At 46.9% G+C, this 16,003-nt stretch overlaps 2 protein-coding genes across 5 annotated transcripts in view; both read right to left on the reverse strand.

Annotated features, from left to right (window-relative positions):
* Positions 1 to 75: 75 nt before the first annotated feature.
* APOF (apolipoprotein F) lies at positions 76 to 4,014 on the reverse strand. Of its 4 annotated transcripts, none has more exons than XM_072746192.1 (3): positions 3,880 to 3,957; positions 2,029 to 2,069; positions 76 to 1,421 (listed from the first exon to the last, which is right to left on the reverse strand). In XM_072746192.1, the coding sequence occupies exons 2-3, from the start codon at positions 2,033 to 2,035 to the stop codon at positions 574 to 576; spliced, it is 855 nt and encodes a 284-aa protein (XP_072602293.1). In that variant the 5' UTR covers positions 2,036 to 2,069; positions 3,880 to 3,957; the 3' UTR covers positions 76 to 573. The 4 variants fall into 4 exon arrangements, with proteins under 4 accessions (XP_072602293.1, XP_072602292.1, XP_025857472.1 ...); XM_072746191.1 differs by having other exon boundaries at positions 76 to 1,436; positions 3,880 to 3,952; XM_026001687.2 differs by lacking the exon at positions 2,029 to 2,069 and having other exon boundaries at positions 3,880 to 4,014.
* A 6,220-nt stretch (positions 4,015 to 10,234) lies between these two features.
* Positions 10,235 to 16,003, reverse strand: part of TIMELESS (timeless circadian regulator) — a 31,051-nt gene continuing 25,282 nt past the window's right edge. Inside the window, exons 20-29 of the mRNA XM_026001931.2 lie at positions 15,912 to 15,997; positions 15,298 to 15,412; positions 15,126 to 15,208; positions 14,756 to 14,898; positions 14,369 to 14,549; positions 14,221 to 14,289; positions 13,977 to 14,095; positions 13,042 to 13,279; positions 12,813 to 12,917; positions 10,235 to 12,672 (exon numbers count right to left, since the gene is read on the reverse strand). Of these exons, the coding sequence (XP_025857716.1) occupies positions 12,599 to 12,672; positions 12,813 to 12,917; positions 13,042 to 13,279; positions 13,977 to 14,095; positions 14,221 to 14,289; positions 14,369 to 14,549; positions 14,756 to 14,898; positions 15,126 to 15,208; positions 15,298 to 15,412; positions 15,912 to 15,997 (1,213 nt within the window). The 3' untranslated portion in view covers positions 10,235 to 12,598. The remainder of the gene's footprint in view (positions 12,673 to 12,812; positions 12,918 to 13,041; positions 13,280 to 13,976; positions 14,096 to 14,220; positions 14,290 to 14,368; positions 14,550 to 14,755; positions 14,899 to 15,125; positions 15,209 to 15,297; positions 15,413 to 15,911; positions 15,998 to 16,003) is intronic.

A 16,003-nucleotide genomic window follows, 5' to 3' on the forward strand; every position in this document is an offset into this window, starting at 1 on the left:
GCACTGACGTTCCTTGTATCATTTTTAATTTCCACAAAACCCATCCAGGGAAAATGATTATCACTACTTTAGACGTTTTGTTTCTTTTTAAAGATTTTTATTTATTTATTCATGAGAGACACAGAGACCTAGGCAGAGGGAGAAGCAGGCTCGCCATGCGGAGCCCAATGCAGGTCTCCAGGACCACGACCTGAGCCACCAGGCGTCCCACGTCTCTACTTTAGATGTTTTATTTTATTTTATTTTTTTAAGTACATATTTTATTTATCTACTTTAGATGTTTTAAAAACTGAGTGTGGAGAAGAATTGTAATTGAGGCTCCTACAGGTGAAGCCTGGATTCAAATCCAAATCTTCGGACTCCAAACCCCAGACTTTAAAATCCCTGCATTTTAGAGCATTGCCTTCTTCCCTGATAACCAGGGATTTGGATTTTGAACACATATACATTACAGCTTGTCAAAATATTAGATTTATTCATTCTGTGATCACCACCTTTTATATCCCAAGACTACCATTCCCAGCATCTAAGTCAGAGTCATTAAATAAACCCTAAACTAATAAGAGAGCTGAACTAATGCCAAAGCGCTGTGGTAGTTGTTTCTTCCAGGTCACCCACATCTGAGGTACCCCCCAAGGCCTTCCTGCTGATCACTGGCAGAGCCGTGTTGGCCTCTTGCTCATAGTAATACTGGATCAACTGTTGAATCCCAGCCTTCACTGCAGGTTTAAGTGCGGAGCTGATTAGTACTCCTGTGGGTCCCCCAGACCATCCAGCAAGGGTCATCAGAAGGTCATAACCCATGTCTACGAGCCCATCTTGGCCTCGTTCCTTGGCCTTGTCTGAACAGCTCTGAGCAGCGTAGTACAAAGCTGTGCCCAGATTGTAGTAGGTTCCCACTACTGGAAACAACCGGACTACATTATGCACATTTTCCTCCTGCTCCTGCTCACAGTCATTGATAGGAAGGGAGCGTCGAGCCCTTTCTGGGCCTGGTTGCTCCCTGGCCAACAGCTGTAGAGCAGAGGCCAGGGCATCCATGGAAACTGCCCTTCCCGTGCTTCTCCTTTTCTGGAGCTCTTGAAGATGTTGGATGAGGATCTGTGTAGCTTTTACACCCCCCAGACGGTACAGCTGAAGTTGCAGGGGCCAGACATCAGCCTGGCAACCAGCTTTCTCCAGGGCAATCACCAGTGGCAAGCCCACCAGGAACTTGGGCAGAGGGGCCATGTAGGTGAAGCCAGGCAGGGACTTTGGGAGCAGAGTCTGGCAGGACAAGATGTCTGAGGAAGGTGGCCAGGATCTCAAGGATGAGGGAATGTTTGTCCAGTTTCCATGTGAAATGACATCCACAGGGTGCAGCAGGAGGTAGCAAAAAAACAGTTCAACTTGTATCATGATGAATCTGAGGCCACACATGTCTGAAACAGAGTACACTGGAGAGGAGATAAACCAGAAACACAAAAACCATTTCCCTGAGGGCTGTGGTCTGAAAGGAGCCCATGACTCAGGGCACACTTCATCCATCATCTCCAAACTTCTGCAGGAAATGCAGCCCAGATGCAGTCACCAGAAACTTCCTCTGCTCTATTTCCACCCATTTATAAGGGGCCCCAAAATACCACACTGTTCAGGTGAGAAATGAGACTGTCCTGATAGATTTGGTTGCTCCTCGATCCAGGTCTGCCCACTCCTCTGCCACGTGAAGAAAGGAGATACTTGCTCTCCCCCATAATCAGAAAGAGAGGTAATCTCTGCAAATATTTGTCCATTTGTATTGTCTGTTCAAACCTTGTCCCCTTGTCACACATTGACCTTGACACCTAAAACCCTGTTCTTTGGCATTTCCTATGTACCTGTCACTTTTCCACTCTAGCTCATGATATGAACTGGGAGACCCAGAGTCAGGAGAGATTAGGTACTATGATTCTCTATTGTATCTCTCTTTTCAGTTTATGAGTTAAATTAGTGAGCTACAGCATTGGGGATTTAGTACAGGGTGGATGAATGAGAAAAAGGTTAAATTACCTGTCATGCTTAGTACATGTTACATGCACTGTATATGATGGCTGAAAGAAAAGGGGGGGAATGCAAAATGGAATAAGAATTAGGGGCTGGGAAGTCTTAAGTAGAAAGGGGCAAAGCAAACACCAGTCACATGTTCAGCAGCATGAAATAAAGAACATACATCTGTCCTGAGTGCTCTTCTACATTTCTAACTACTTACTATGTCCCATCCTTGAACACAGTCCTGCGAGAAGAGACTTATTCCCTAGATGGCATTGAATATCTGAAATAAACCTTGACAAATCCCTGAATGCACCTCCCTGAATCCCATAAAGCACCTCCGAGTAACTGTGGAACATTTGCTAAGTTACATTGTCATCATCCATAGACACTGAGAGGTTCTTAACTTAGAGGTTTCTTCAGCTTTTTGCCTAATTTTTTAAAAAGATTTTATTTATTCATGAGAGACACACAGAGAGAGGCAGAGACACAGGCAGAGGGAGAAGCAGGCTCCCTCGGGGAGCCTGATGCAGGACTCAATCCTGGGACTCCAGGATCACGCCAACCGCTGAGCCACCCAGGTGTCCTGCTTTTTGCCTAATTCTTCCTCACGCTCCCAAACCTCATTCCTGCAGCTCTAGGGCATATTGACAGCAAAATCTTTGAACTATGTCACCAGCAGTATGGCAGGTGGCTGGTGGATCTATCACGCCAGCGGGTGTATCTGCCACAATCAATAAATTCCACAGGTAAGTAGCTGACTGTTGGATTCATTCAAGCTTCCCCGCAGGTCCCCCTAGATCCCTCAGTGACCTTAGAATTGCCGATGCTTTCCTCATTGTGCTTTTTACTCTCATGGAGGAGAGGTTCAGTTCACTTTCCTCCCATCCTAATAGGCTGAAGCTGCAGAATGTGGGCCTCAGTCGGGCAAGTAGCCTCCTCCAGGGCCACCCCCAGAGCTAAGTTGAGTAGGTATTCAGGCAGAGGGGCTAAGGAGGGAGCAGTGTGCCAGAGATCCTGGCAGGTCTCGGGATCTGGCTGGAAAGTGTGTTCAGAGGATGGCCTGTTTTTCGTGAAAGATGTCTGGAAGGTCAGGGCCCCTTTCTGGCCATTTCTTGGAAAGACAGTCAATGGGGACAGCAAGACACAACAAAGGGGCGCCTGGCTGGCTCAGTCGTTAGAACACGAGACTCTTGATCTCGGGGTCGTTAGGTTCGAGCCCTATGTTGAGTGTAGACATCTCTTAAAAATGAAATCTTAGGGATCCCTGGATTGCTCAGTGGTTTGGTGCCTGCCTTCGGCCCAGGCCGGGGTCCTGGAGTCCCGGGATCGAGTCCCACGTCGGGCTCACTGCATGGAGCCCGCTTCTCCCTCTGCCTGTGTCTCTGCCTCTCTCTGTGTGTCTCTCATGAATAAATAAAATCTTTTTAAAAATAAATAAATAAATAAAAATAAAATCTTAAAAAAAAAAAAAAAAAGGGCATCCCGGGTGGCTCAGCAGTTTAGCGCCACCTTCAACCCAGGGCGTGATCCTGGAGACCCGGGATCGAGTCCCACGTCGGGCTCCCTGCATGGAGCCTGCTTCTCCCTCTGCCTCTCTCTCTCTCTCTCTCTGTCTCTGTCTCTCATGAATAAATAAGTAAAATCTTAAAAAAAAAAAATGGCAAAGGAACAGCACAGTCTAGATCATGGGGGGTCAGCAGGAATAGCCCACAGGAAACATGAAAGTAGTGCTTGGGGTGGGAAATGGGGAAAGGATTGGGGCAGAGACACCAAGACTAGTCAGAGTTAGGAAGTGGCTCTGTCTTGGAAACTTCGATAACCCTGGACATAGCTTTGCCCCCACCCTTACAAGCTGTGGGTGGTCCTCACCTGCTCCAGAAAGAAACAAGCCAGAGGAACAAGATGGTCCAAACCCGTGCTTTCCTCAGTGCTTCTCTAATCTGAGTGACAGCTTCCTAAAGTTCACCTTCTCTACACCCCAGCCAAAAAAAATTTGGCCTTTCTGAAAACAGTGAAGGACATATGTTCAAAAATATTTATCCACCTGTTCCTGGCACAGACTTTCCCCCCTCACCTTTGCCCCGTGCTGACAAATGGGCCATCGCCCTTTCTAGCTACTGCTTTTCCTGCCTCATATCCCTGTCATCTAAGGATTTCTCTAGACCCAAACCCAGATCAGGAAAAATTCCCCAGTCTCCTCTGGGGAAGCAGGGAGGCAAAAGGCAGGGATGTCAATGATTCTGAGTGGAGCCCCCAAAATAGTGTTGTTTTCTTAAATATTTTATTTGAGACAGAGAGTGAGCACAAGAGGGAGGAGTGTTAGAGGGAATAGTAGACTTTCCTCTGAGGGAGGAGCCTGATGCAGGGCTCAATCCTGGGACTTTGGGATCATGAGCCAAAGGCAGATGCTTAACCCAGTGAGCCACCCAGGTGCTCCCACTGCCAACAGTTCTTATTCAATGGACTTACCAGGTAGAAAAATGTGAAAATAGAACCTATTGGCATGTCAGACCAAAACCAGAGCAACTTTTGTTTTTGTCTTGTTATTACAGCGCAATACAACTAACCACATTCATTACCCTGACAGTGCCTCTTTGTAAGCCTTTGTTAGAACTATAGGAATTGATCTTCGTTTCTCATTTCTAGGAGTCTATATGAGAAATCATAATCTGGAAAATAGGGAATGTTGGCATATGGTACCTTCTGAAAACTGATACAAAAAGCCCATCATTGGGTGTTATTCTGTATGTTGGTAAATTGAACACCAATAAAAATTAATTTATTAAAAAAAAAAAAAGCCCATCATTTTAGGCAGCCCGGGTGGCTCAGTGGTTTAGCGTCGCCTTCCTGTGATCCTGGAGACCTGGGATTGAGTCCCACGTCGGGCTCCCTGCATGGAGTCTGCTTCTCCCTCCGCCTGTGTGTCTCTCATGAATAAATAAATACTTAAAAAAAAAAAATCCCACATTTTGCCATACAGTTTCCTCTCAGGTGCTCTAGCCTATTTCTGGCAGACAGCCAAAGGCATTAGGCCAGTGAACAAATCCAAGGTTCCTTCTTACTCCTCTCAGTCCCAGAAGGGGCCCCTAATGAGCATAAAGAAATTGGGGCAGGGAGGAAGGGGAAGTTCTCTAGAACAAAAGGAGTAAGTCTTCAGGGATTGCCTGGGACACAATCCTAAAACTGGAAAAAGGAAGAACTGGATTTAGAGGCATTCATTACTGTTGCCTGAAATTTCTGGACCCTAAATCCATGGAGCACAAGACTCCGCTGCTTCTGTATAGCTTAGAGAAGTTTCTGGATCCTGTCAGAGTCTTCCATTTCTGATTTGAAATGGGGCCTACCTCCACGTCCATCTATGATGGGGCCTATCTCCACGTCCATTTTGACAGCGTCACCATCTTCCTCAATATGAAAATGGCTTTTTGTTGAAGTTTCTTGAATTTCCAACTCTAGTGCCTTGAGAGTGACAGAGTGAACGAATGTGGAAATATGGTAGGAGGAGGAAAAGTGGGGATGAGTTTGCAGAACCAAGGAGATAAATGACAGAAGGATGAAGACAAAAGTAGATCCCCTCAATCAGACTCCCTACCTTTGCTCCTGTCCTTGTCTTCCACCTGTTCTTTGTCAATTCCTGTGAGTTGTCAGCTGAATTTTTTTGGCTGTTGTTTTAATTAGTAGAGGTTTTTTTTTTCCTTAGTAGTTTATTTTTTATTATTTTATTTTATTTCATTAGTTTTTTAAGATTTTATTTATTTATTCACAAGAAACACACACAGAGAGAGAGGCAGAGACACAGGCAGAGGGAGAAGCAGTCTCCATGCAGGGAGCCCGACGTGGGACTTGATCCCAGGTCTCCAGGATCATGCCCTGGGCTGAAGGCAGCACTAAACCACTGAGCCACCCAGGCTGCCCAGTAGTTTATTTTTTAGAGTAGTTTTAGGTTTACAGAACAATTGAGCATGAGCAATCCCCAAATATTAAAATATTGACATCGTACATTGTGTGGTACATTCAGTACAATTCTATTATTTTTAAAGATATTCATTTTGGGATCCCTGGGTGGCGCAGCGGTTTGGCGCCTGCCTTTGGCCCAGGGCAGGATCCTGGAGACCCGGGATCGAATCCCACGTCGGGCTCCCGGTGCATGGAGCCTGCTTCTCCCTCTGCCTATGTCTCTGCCTCTCTCTCTGTGTGTGTGTGACTATCATAAATAAAAATTTAAAAAAAGGGATCCCTGGGTGGCGCAGCGGTTTGGCGCCTGCCTTTGGCCCAGGGCGCGATCCTGGAGACCCGGGATCGAGTCCCACGTCGGGCTCCCGGTGCATGGAGCCTGCTTCTCCCTCTGCCTCTCTCTCTCTCTCTGTGTGACTATAAAAAAAAAAAAAAAAAAAAAAAAAAAAAATTTAAAAAAAAAATTAAAAAAAAAAATAAAGATATTCACTTTATCTTACTATGTACTGTTATTACCTAAGTTCATAGTTTGCATTAGGGTTTAATTCACATCATATAGTTCTATGGGTTTTAGGAAATACATAGTCATACATCTGCCTTTACACGGCCATACAGAATACTTTTCACTGCCCTAAAAATCTTGGCTGCTGTATTAGCTGCCATTCCCTATCAGCCTGGTCTCCCATTGAAATAGGAGGCATCAAAGTTAACTCCATCCACCCCCTAGACCAATGTGGCTGGTACTAAGTACTCAGCAGACAGCAGTCCTATCATCCCTGCTATTATCCCATGGGGACACCAGGGCTGGTTTACAGGGGGGCACCCAGGGTTTGTGCTTAGCACTCCTCATCCAGCCCTTGCTCTCCAGAGACTTCAGGTTCTAGTTCCGGCTGAAGCTTTCCTGAGTGACTTAAAGAATCATCTAACTTTGGTGCCTGACTGCCTCAATTGGTCAAGCATGTGACTTATTTTTACTTTTCAAAAGATTCTATTTGTTCACGAGAGACACAGAGAGAGGCAGAGACATAGGCATTGGGAGAAGCAGGCTCCCTGCAGGGAGCCTCAGGTGGGACTCGATCCTGGACTGGGGATCACACCCTGGGCCTCAGGAAGAGGCTCTACCACTGAACCACCCAGGCGTCCCAGGGCATTTGACTTTTGACCTCAAGGTTGTAAGTTCAAGCCCCACGTTGAGTGTAGATTACCTAAAAATAAAATCTTGGGGCACCCGGGTGGTTCAGTGGTTGAGCACCTGCCTTTGGCTCAGGTCATGATCCTGGGGTCCTGAGATCAAGTCCCACATCAGGTTCCTTGCAGGGAGCCTGCTTCTCCCTCTCCGTCTCTGCCTCTCTCATGAATAAATAAATAAAATCTTAAAAAAAAAACAACTCTTAATCATAAGAAACAAAACTGAGGTTCGCTGGAGGGGAGGGAGGTGGGGGGATGAGGTAACTGGGTGATGGACATTAAGGAGGGCACATGATGTAATGAGCACTGGTATTGAATCACTGACCTCTACCTCTGAAACCAGTAATACACTGTATGTTAATTAATTGAATTTAAATTTTAAAAAGATTGGCACTTTATCAGGGGAATGAATAAATCCCAGCTGGAAAAGTGATTGCCTGTGATTTGAGATTCAAAGAGTGACAAAGACTGTGTCACAAAAGAAAGCACACTTGAGCTGATTCTAGAAGGATGAGATGGGAGTTGGATAGAGCAAACCAGCAGAGGGATTGTCGTAATCAACAGTTTGGTGGCAGGAAAAGGCCTGCTCTGTGAGGGCGATTCAGAATAGCGTGAGGGGCTGGGGCACTTGGCTCAGTCAGTGGAGCATGCAACTCTTAATTTGAGGGTTGTAAGTTCGAGCCCCATGTTGGATGCAGAGATTATTTATTTATTAATATTTTATTTATTCATGACAGACACACACACACACACACACACACACACACACACACACACACAGAGAGGCAGAGACACAGGCAGAGGGAGAAGCAGGCTCCATGCAGGGAGCCCGACGTGGGACTCGATGCTGGGTCCCCAGGATCACACCCCGGGCTGAAGGCGGCGCTAAACCGGTGAGCCACCGGGGCTGCCCACAGAGATTACTTTAAAAAATTAAAGTAAAGGCGGGGGGGGGGGGGGAGGGGGGGAGGACAGTGTAAAATATGGGCATGACATAAAATAAGGTGGTTGAGGCTATAAAGACTTGCTGAGATCAAATCATGCTATTCCAAATCCAGACTCTGTCCCGAAAGAAATGGGAGACCATTTCTCCCATTCAGAACCACATTTTAAAAGGAATTCTGCCGGTAGAATGGAACAAGAATGAAAGGGAAGAGGAAACTGGGACGAGGGTCATACTGTAGGAGTCAAGGTCAGAAATGAGGAAGTGTGTACTCTGGGGGTCAAACCAATGTAATATGTGACTCATTCTCTTAAGCTCCTTTGGCCACAGCTGCAGTTCAACCTTTATCTGCCCTATGAACCTGGGTGGGAGAATTTAAGGGAGAGAGAATCTGTTTCCTAGAGCCCCAATCACAGTCTCAAGAGCCCTCTTAGCTATCAGTAGCTGGACGGGGTGGGTGGGCGGGTGGAACAGACCAAAAATAAAAACCCAAGAAATGAAAGATTTTTTAAAAAAAAGATTTTATGGGCAGCCTGGATGGCTCAGCGGTCTAGTGCCGCCTTCAGCCCAGGGCCTGATCCTGGAAACCTGGGATCGAGTCCCACGTCAGGCTCCCCATAGGGAGCCTGCTTCTCCCTCTGCCTGTGTGTCTGCCTCTCTCTCTCTCTGTCTCTCATGAATAAATAAAATCTTAAAAAAAATACAAAACTTTGATTAGCTATAACTTCTTAAAAAAATAAAAAAGATTTTATGTGAGGGAGAGAGCAAGAGCAAGGGGCGGAGGGAGTAGACTCCCCACTGAGAAGGGAGCTCCACATAGGGCTCAATCCTAGAATCTAGGTATCATGACCTGAGCTGAAGGCAGATGCTGAACCGACTGAACCACCCAGGTACCTTGTGATTATTTAACATAATGAGCATGTGGTCTCTTTTTTGGGTGATGAAAATGTTCTAGAATTAGACAGTGATGATGAATACAAAACACCTTGTATATAACAAAAGCCAATGAACTGTACACCTTAAAATGTTTTTTATTTTTTAAAAGATTTTATTTATTCATGAGAGACACACAGAAAGAGAGAGGCAGAGACACAGGCAGAGGGAGAAGCAGGCTCCATGCAGGGAACCTGATGTGGGACTCCATCCTGGGACTCAATCCTGGGACTCTAGGATCACGCCCTGGGCCGAAGGCAGACACTCAACCGCTGAGCCACCCAGGGATCCCATCCTTAAAATGTTTAAAATGCTGAATTGTTATTTGAATTTTACCTTAAAAATGCATTCAAAATCTCAAAGAATTCATCACCAGCAGATCTGTACCTGTACTAACTATAAGCAAGGCCCTAAATCTCTTCAGTTCTGTAAAGGCTAAGTAAGAGGTGAGGAAGCTGTAGAAGAAAAGCTGGAAGCTAGCAGAGGTTGGTTCATAACGTTTAAGGAAAGCCATCTCCATAACATAAAAGAACAAGGTGAAGCAGGAAGTATGATATAGAAGCTGCAGCAAGTTATCCACATCTAGGGGCACCTAGATCTTAAACATACAACTCTTGATTTTGGCTCAGGTTGTGATCTCAGGGTTCTGAGATCCAGCCCCGTGTCAGGCTCTAGGCTCAGCACCGAGTCTGCTTCTTTCCCTCCCTCTGCCACCGGCCCCTTGCACTCTCTCTTCTTCAAAAAAGAAATAAATCTTAAATAAAAAATTTCATGATTCGTGGGAAGAGGCCAAAATATCAACATGAACAAGAGTTTGGAAGAAGTTGATTTGAACCCTCATGGATGACTTCGAGGGGTTCTAGACTTCAGTGGAGGAAGTCACCGCAGATGTGGAAATAGCAAGAGAACTAGAATAAGAAGTGGAACCTAAAGATGTGGTACAATTGCTGCAATCTTACGATAAAACTTTCTCAGATGAGTAGCTGCAAAGAAAGTGTTTTCTTGAGATGGAATCTACTTCTGGTGAAGATGCTGTGAAGACTGTTGAAATGAGAGCAAAGAATTTAGAATGTTACATCAACTTAGTTGATAAAGCAGGAACAGGGTTTGAGAGGATTGACTCCAATGTGAAGGCAGTTCTACTGCAGGTAAGATGCTATTGAGCAGCATCACATGCTACAGAGAAATCATTCATGAAAGGAAGAGTTGATCAATACACAAACTTTATTGTCTTATTTTAAGAAATTGCCACAATGGGGGCGCCTGGGTGGCTCAGTCAGTTGAGGGTCTGACTCTTGGTTTTGGCTCATGTCACAATTTCAGGGTCATGGGATTAAGCCCTGGGATGGGCTCTATGCTCAGTGTAGCCTCTGCTTGAGATTCTCTCCCTCTCCCTCCCACTCTGCCTTTCCCCTAGCTTATGCATCTCTCTCCCTCCCTTTCTCAATTAATTAACAAAAAATATTTTACTTTTTATTCATGAGAGACACAGAGAGAGAGGCAGAGGCATAGGCAGAGGGAGAAGCAGACTCCATGCAGGGAGCCGGATGGGGGACTCATCTTAGGACCCCAGGATCTAATAGGCCTGGCACTGGGGAAGCCCTGGAGCAAACTGACTACCAAGCTGAAGCCTGGACCTGCAGCTTTAGCTCTGCAGGCTGGGATGTGTGAAAGTACATACAGCCATACCCACCAGCTCCAAGGACTCTGGAATGGCCGTGCATAGGCAGCAGATACCATGTGGTACCTTGGCCTCTGCACTGCAGGTGTTGGATTCAGGGAAAGCCACATGTGTCTCTCCGCTGAGCACCAGGAGCGGGAGCAGCCAAGCACAAGCACAGTGAAGTCCAGTCGTTGTCAGGAGTAGGCCCCTGACCGCTGAGCCACCCGGGCCGCCCCATCTCTTGCATTTCTAATTCCACCTAGGCCTCTTCTTCCCGAAGAACCTGAACTGCATATGTACTGACTAGAGCTGGTCCAGTTCTCAGACACTCCCCAGTAGCCTCAGATTTCTTTCTTTTAGCAATATCCACCTCTCCCTGCCACATTCCAACTCTAGTTCAACACAGATATCCAGGGAGGCCTAGAGTGAGAAATCTAGTGGCTGGGACTCAAATATGTAAAAAGATAGCTTTTTATTCCTCTTTTCATTTAAAAAATAATTTCAAAATATGGGGTAAATAAATGGAAAAGGACAGCAATACTTCTGTACCCAACCACAGTAAGCAGTCTATACTTGATAAGACAAATTGGTAGAAGAAATTGGGGCTGGAAGTTCTAAAGAAGACTGGCAGGTCAGGGCCCCTTTCAGGGTATTTCTTGGAAAGACAGTCAGTCGGCACCACCAGACACAGCAAAGGAGCAACAAGCCTGCTGAAAAGAAGCAATGCTCAGATTGGGAAGTAGGGAAAGGCTTGGCATAAAGATATACCAAGACCAGTCTGAGCTGGGAAATGTCTCAGCCCTTGGAAACCTCAATTACCCTGGGGATCACTTCACTCCCTACCTTTAGAGGTTGTGGGAGGAAAAAACAAACAAACAAAAAAACCAAAACAAGTCAGAGGAACAAGACAGTCCAAACACATCCTTTACCTAGGGGTCTCCCTGACCTGAATCTCACCTTGGCCCTACCTTAACCATAAACACAGGGAGCCAGAAAGCTGACGGTTTCCAAGAACAGGGAAGGACATGACATTTGTAATATTTATCCATCTCTTTCTTGCCTAGACTTTATCTTTCTACTCTGCCCCAAGCTGGCAAACTGGTTTTTGCTCCTTTTGTGGCTTCTGCTTCTTCCTGCTCCATACACTTGTCACCTGAAGATTTATCCAAGATAAAGGATCTTGAGGTGAGAATGTTTTCGTGTCTTCTGTAGGGGAGGCGGGAGAAAAGGAGTGGGTGGTGGTCTCTTTTAACCCTAAGACTTAAAAGTTCTTCTTCCAAGAACACAGGCAGAAGGCTGCGGTACTTGGACAGATTGATGTCAGATTAACCTTTTGCAACTTTTAATTTTACACATTTAATACCAAACACAAACCAAATACATTCACCATCTAGAGGGTACTGCACTCTAACCCTACCTCAACTGCAGGAATTAGGTTCAATCTGATGTCTAGGGGGGATCACAGGAAAGAAACAAGGACAGGATCATTTGGCGCCTTTTTAAAATGGTGCAACACCTCCACCCACCATGTCACAGAGCTCCCCATCTGGTGCTGTGACCCACCTCTAGCAGAAAGCCAAAAGGGGTCCAAAGTGCCTTCTATATGTCACTTATTTCTCCCATTTGCTAAAGGGTGCTACTAACCCAAAGAAACAGATCCTAGAAGAGGAGGAAGTCTCCAGAGAGCTACTGAGGCATACTCCTAAAACCGGGAGAAGCAAGGAGTGACTGCAGAGAGGTCCAACGCTGTTGCCTGAACTTCCTAAATCCCAGATCCATGGGGAAGCCCAGGACTCTATTGCTTCTGTCTGGTAAAAGGAGTTTCTGGGTCCTCTGTGACCCTCTGAACTCTGACTTAAATTCGCCACCTAAAAATGGTCTACTCCCACTCCGAAGCTTCTGGTTCTTCAGTTGCTGTCATCTTCATGCTCAATCTGAAACCGTTTCTTCTTTTGGATTTTTGGAGTTCTCGACTCTGGTGCTAGAGGAATGACAGGGATGAGAAGAGAGAGTATCTAAACATGTTAAGGGGGAAGGAGAGGAGTAGCGTTGATCTTCAGGATTGAGGAGAAGAGTGCTAGAGGTCAGAAGAAAAAAGCAGATCCCAGTAAGACTCCCTACCTCGGCTCCTACCCTCAGCTTCCTCCTGTTCCTCATCGCTGTCTAGTAGTTGTCGCTTCCTGGATGCCATTTTCAGCTGTTCTTTCTCACCAGCAGCCCCTTCCCCTGAAGTGACCATAAGAGGCATGGAATTAGGGAACTGAGGCCTCATGTTCTCAAAATACCCTATCAGCCCTCTCGATCAACATGGCTGGCCCATAGTAAGTACCCAACAGGTAACTGGTCTTACCCCCTGTGGACACCAGGCTGGCTTTCTTTTTTCGGGCTAATAAGAGCGCCCTCAGGACTTGTGCCTGGTGCTCCTTTTGGTGCTCCTTTTGGTGCTCCTCTTCAGGGCTGTGCTCCCTGGGGACTCTAGGTTCTAGTCCTGGCTGAAGTTCTCCCTCCTCCTTTGGCTGACTCAAAGAAGCTGCTACCCTCCGGAGCTGGGTAGGACTCAGCTTGGCTGGAATTCTCCAGAAAGTTTCCTATAGGAGCAAAGAAATTGAAAATGGAAAAAAAAAAAAAATCAAAAACAAAAACAAAAAAATTAACATGGAAGTAAGACTCTAGTTCATCAGATCTTGATATTATTCATTGAAAAAATATGATCCCACATTGGTAAAGATCCATGAAGGTGATAAATTCTACTTATTGCTTATTTATCCAATATATGCACAATGTATAGCCCAGTGCCTGATACATCAGAAGGTTCCCAGTAAATTTAGTTGTTAACTAAATAAATCAACGAGCGGATATTGTGGATCTAAAGGTGAATCAGATATGATCCCTGCTTTCAAGGAACCCACAATCTAAAGGGAGAAAGGACCAGCATACTGTAACATCACAGGACTGGGGCTACATCAAGGGAATGAGCAAATCCCCACTACCAAAGGCCAGGCACACTACTCAGAGACTGTGGACTCTGTCCCGCCAACGGTGGGGAGTCACCCAGTGCTCTGGACAGGAAGTGAGATAATAAAAACTCTACTCTAGAAAGGTAACTGGGAGGGTAGCATGGAAGGCAGAGACGGGGATGGGGAGGTGACAGAAGATGAACAGGACGGCTGCCGCTCAGAGCTGACTGGAAGTGAGGTCAGAGATGGCAACTGCAACGAGGAGGAAGAGACATATTTTAAAATAGCAGCAACACCCCGTGGCTGATACTGGAACCAGTGTATTTACCTGCCCAGAGGCAGGAGGCCGAACCCCTAGCTTGCACAACAGCTGCTGAAACTGCTCATTTTCCATGGCTTCCTCGGTTTCTTCCGTCAGTGGCACCAAAGGGACTGCCTGGGAGCAGCCTAGGACAGGGTCGATAGTCATGTGGTGAAGACAGGAAGCCAGAACTGGTCGTCCATCCCACCACGACCAGGACTCTAGCAGCTTCCAGCACCCCAGCCCTGGAAACTGTCGTTTATCCACTCACCATCCTCTTCTCGATCGTCTGCTACTCGAATCAGGCAGTTCTGGAGCCACAGAAGGGAAGCAGAAAAGCCTAAGGGAAGGAGGGAAGCCTATGGGCTCATGCTGCCAACCCCTCCACCTGAGACATCTCTCCTAGCCCAAGTCCTCACCTTCCTGATACAGGCTCTGCCCAAGGGTTTCAGTTGAAAGGCCTGAGCTACCCTGGGCTTGCTCTGCTTCCGAGTTCTCATCTTTCTCTGCATCCTCATCACTCTCTCCCTCTGGCGGGTTTTCTTCTTCTTCTACCAGATCTTCCTGGCCAAAATCTTGCGGGGACTCCTCCCCAGGAGGCTAAAATTCAGTGGGGTGGGAAATGAAAAAAGGGGTCAGGATGAGGAAACGAGTGGAGTCCTCTGGTTCTTAGTATATGTGCTGCCGAAGCGAGCACAAGTCCTCTGTTCTTGACCACCTGTGGAAACTGGGGGGACCTGACCAGAAAATGCTAAGGCAGGAGCAATGTGAGGGGCACTTCAGCAGAGCCAGGGAAAGACCATTACCGAGCCTGAGGGCATGGACTTCCTCCGCCGTTTCTTATATAGCTCCCGCCGCTCAGCCACCAGTCCCAGAGCCAGCAGCTTATCCACTATTCGCGCCCGTGAGCGTTTGGCTGTGATATTCTTCATGATATGACCTAGCACATCTACAAAGAGGGAAAGTGTAAACACTAGAGGAACGGGGAAAGGGAGTAGTGATGGCAAGCAAGGCCTTTGGAAAGAGGCTAATTCAATTCACTCACAACCCCCCCCCCCCCCAATACGGTAAATGGAGAGAAGGGATGGGATAAGCCTCCCTCAGGAAGAGGAAGCAGGGGAAAGAAATGGGTGGCTCGGCTCCCGTCTCAGGGCCTCGGAAGCCCCTGTCACTTACCATCTGAATCCTGGAACTCCTCAAAAAGCCGCTGCAGCTCTAGCTCCTGATCTTCTGTCCACAGTACAATTTGGGTTCCTTTCCTGCTTAAGAAGGCGTCAGTGGAAGAGGGCGCTTGAGGAGAAAACAGAGGACTCCCGACCTCAAAGCCCTCCAGAGCATGCGCCTCTACCTCGGGAAGTCCTTGACACTGTCAGCCAGGCCCAGCCGTACCAGATGGTGGGTGACCTGCTTGCGTGTTCGAGGGGTTTTCAGGTGTGCCAAGATGATGTCTATCACATCCTGACCTAAAGTGGAGGAGCAGTGAGGCTGTCAAGAGGCGTCCTGGAGCTCAGGCTCATGAATCTTCAGATCTCAAGGACCCGGGGATCCCTGGGTGGCGCAGCGGTTTGGCGCCTGCCTTTGGCCCAGGGCGCGATCCTGGAGACCCGGGATCGAATCCCACATCGGGCTCTCGGTGCATGGAGCCCACTTCTCCCTCTGCCTGTGTCTCTGCCTCTCTCTCTCTCTCTGTGACTATCATAAATAAATAAAAATTAGGGATCCCTGGGTGGCGCAGCGGTTTGGCGCCTGCCTTTGGCTCAGGGCGCGATCCTGGAGACCCGGGATCGAATCCCACATCGGGCTCCCAGTGCATGGAGCCTGCTTCTCCCTCCGCCTGTGTCTCTGCCTCTCTCTCTCTCTCTCTGTGACTATCATAAATAAATAAAAAAATTTAAAAATAAAAAAAAAATAAATAAAAATTAAAAAAAAAAAAAAAAAAAAAAAGATCTCAAGGACCCATACCTTCCACATCCCTATGGGCAAGGTACAATTCCTGAAGCTGGGCCTCCTCTTCTGGGCTCCACGTAGGGGGTTTGCGACTGGAAGATCTAAAT

Source organism: Vulpes vulpes, unplaced genomic scaffold (genome assembly GCF_048418805.1).
Source record: "Vulpes vulpes isolate BD-2025 unplaced genomic scaffold, VulVul3 u000000674, whole genome shotgun sequence".
NCBI classification, from domain to species: domain Eukaryota; kingdom Metazoa; phylum Chordata; class Mammalia; order Carnivora; family Canidae; genus Vulpes; species Vulpes vulpes.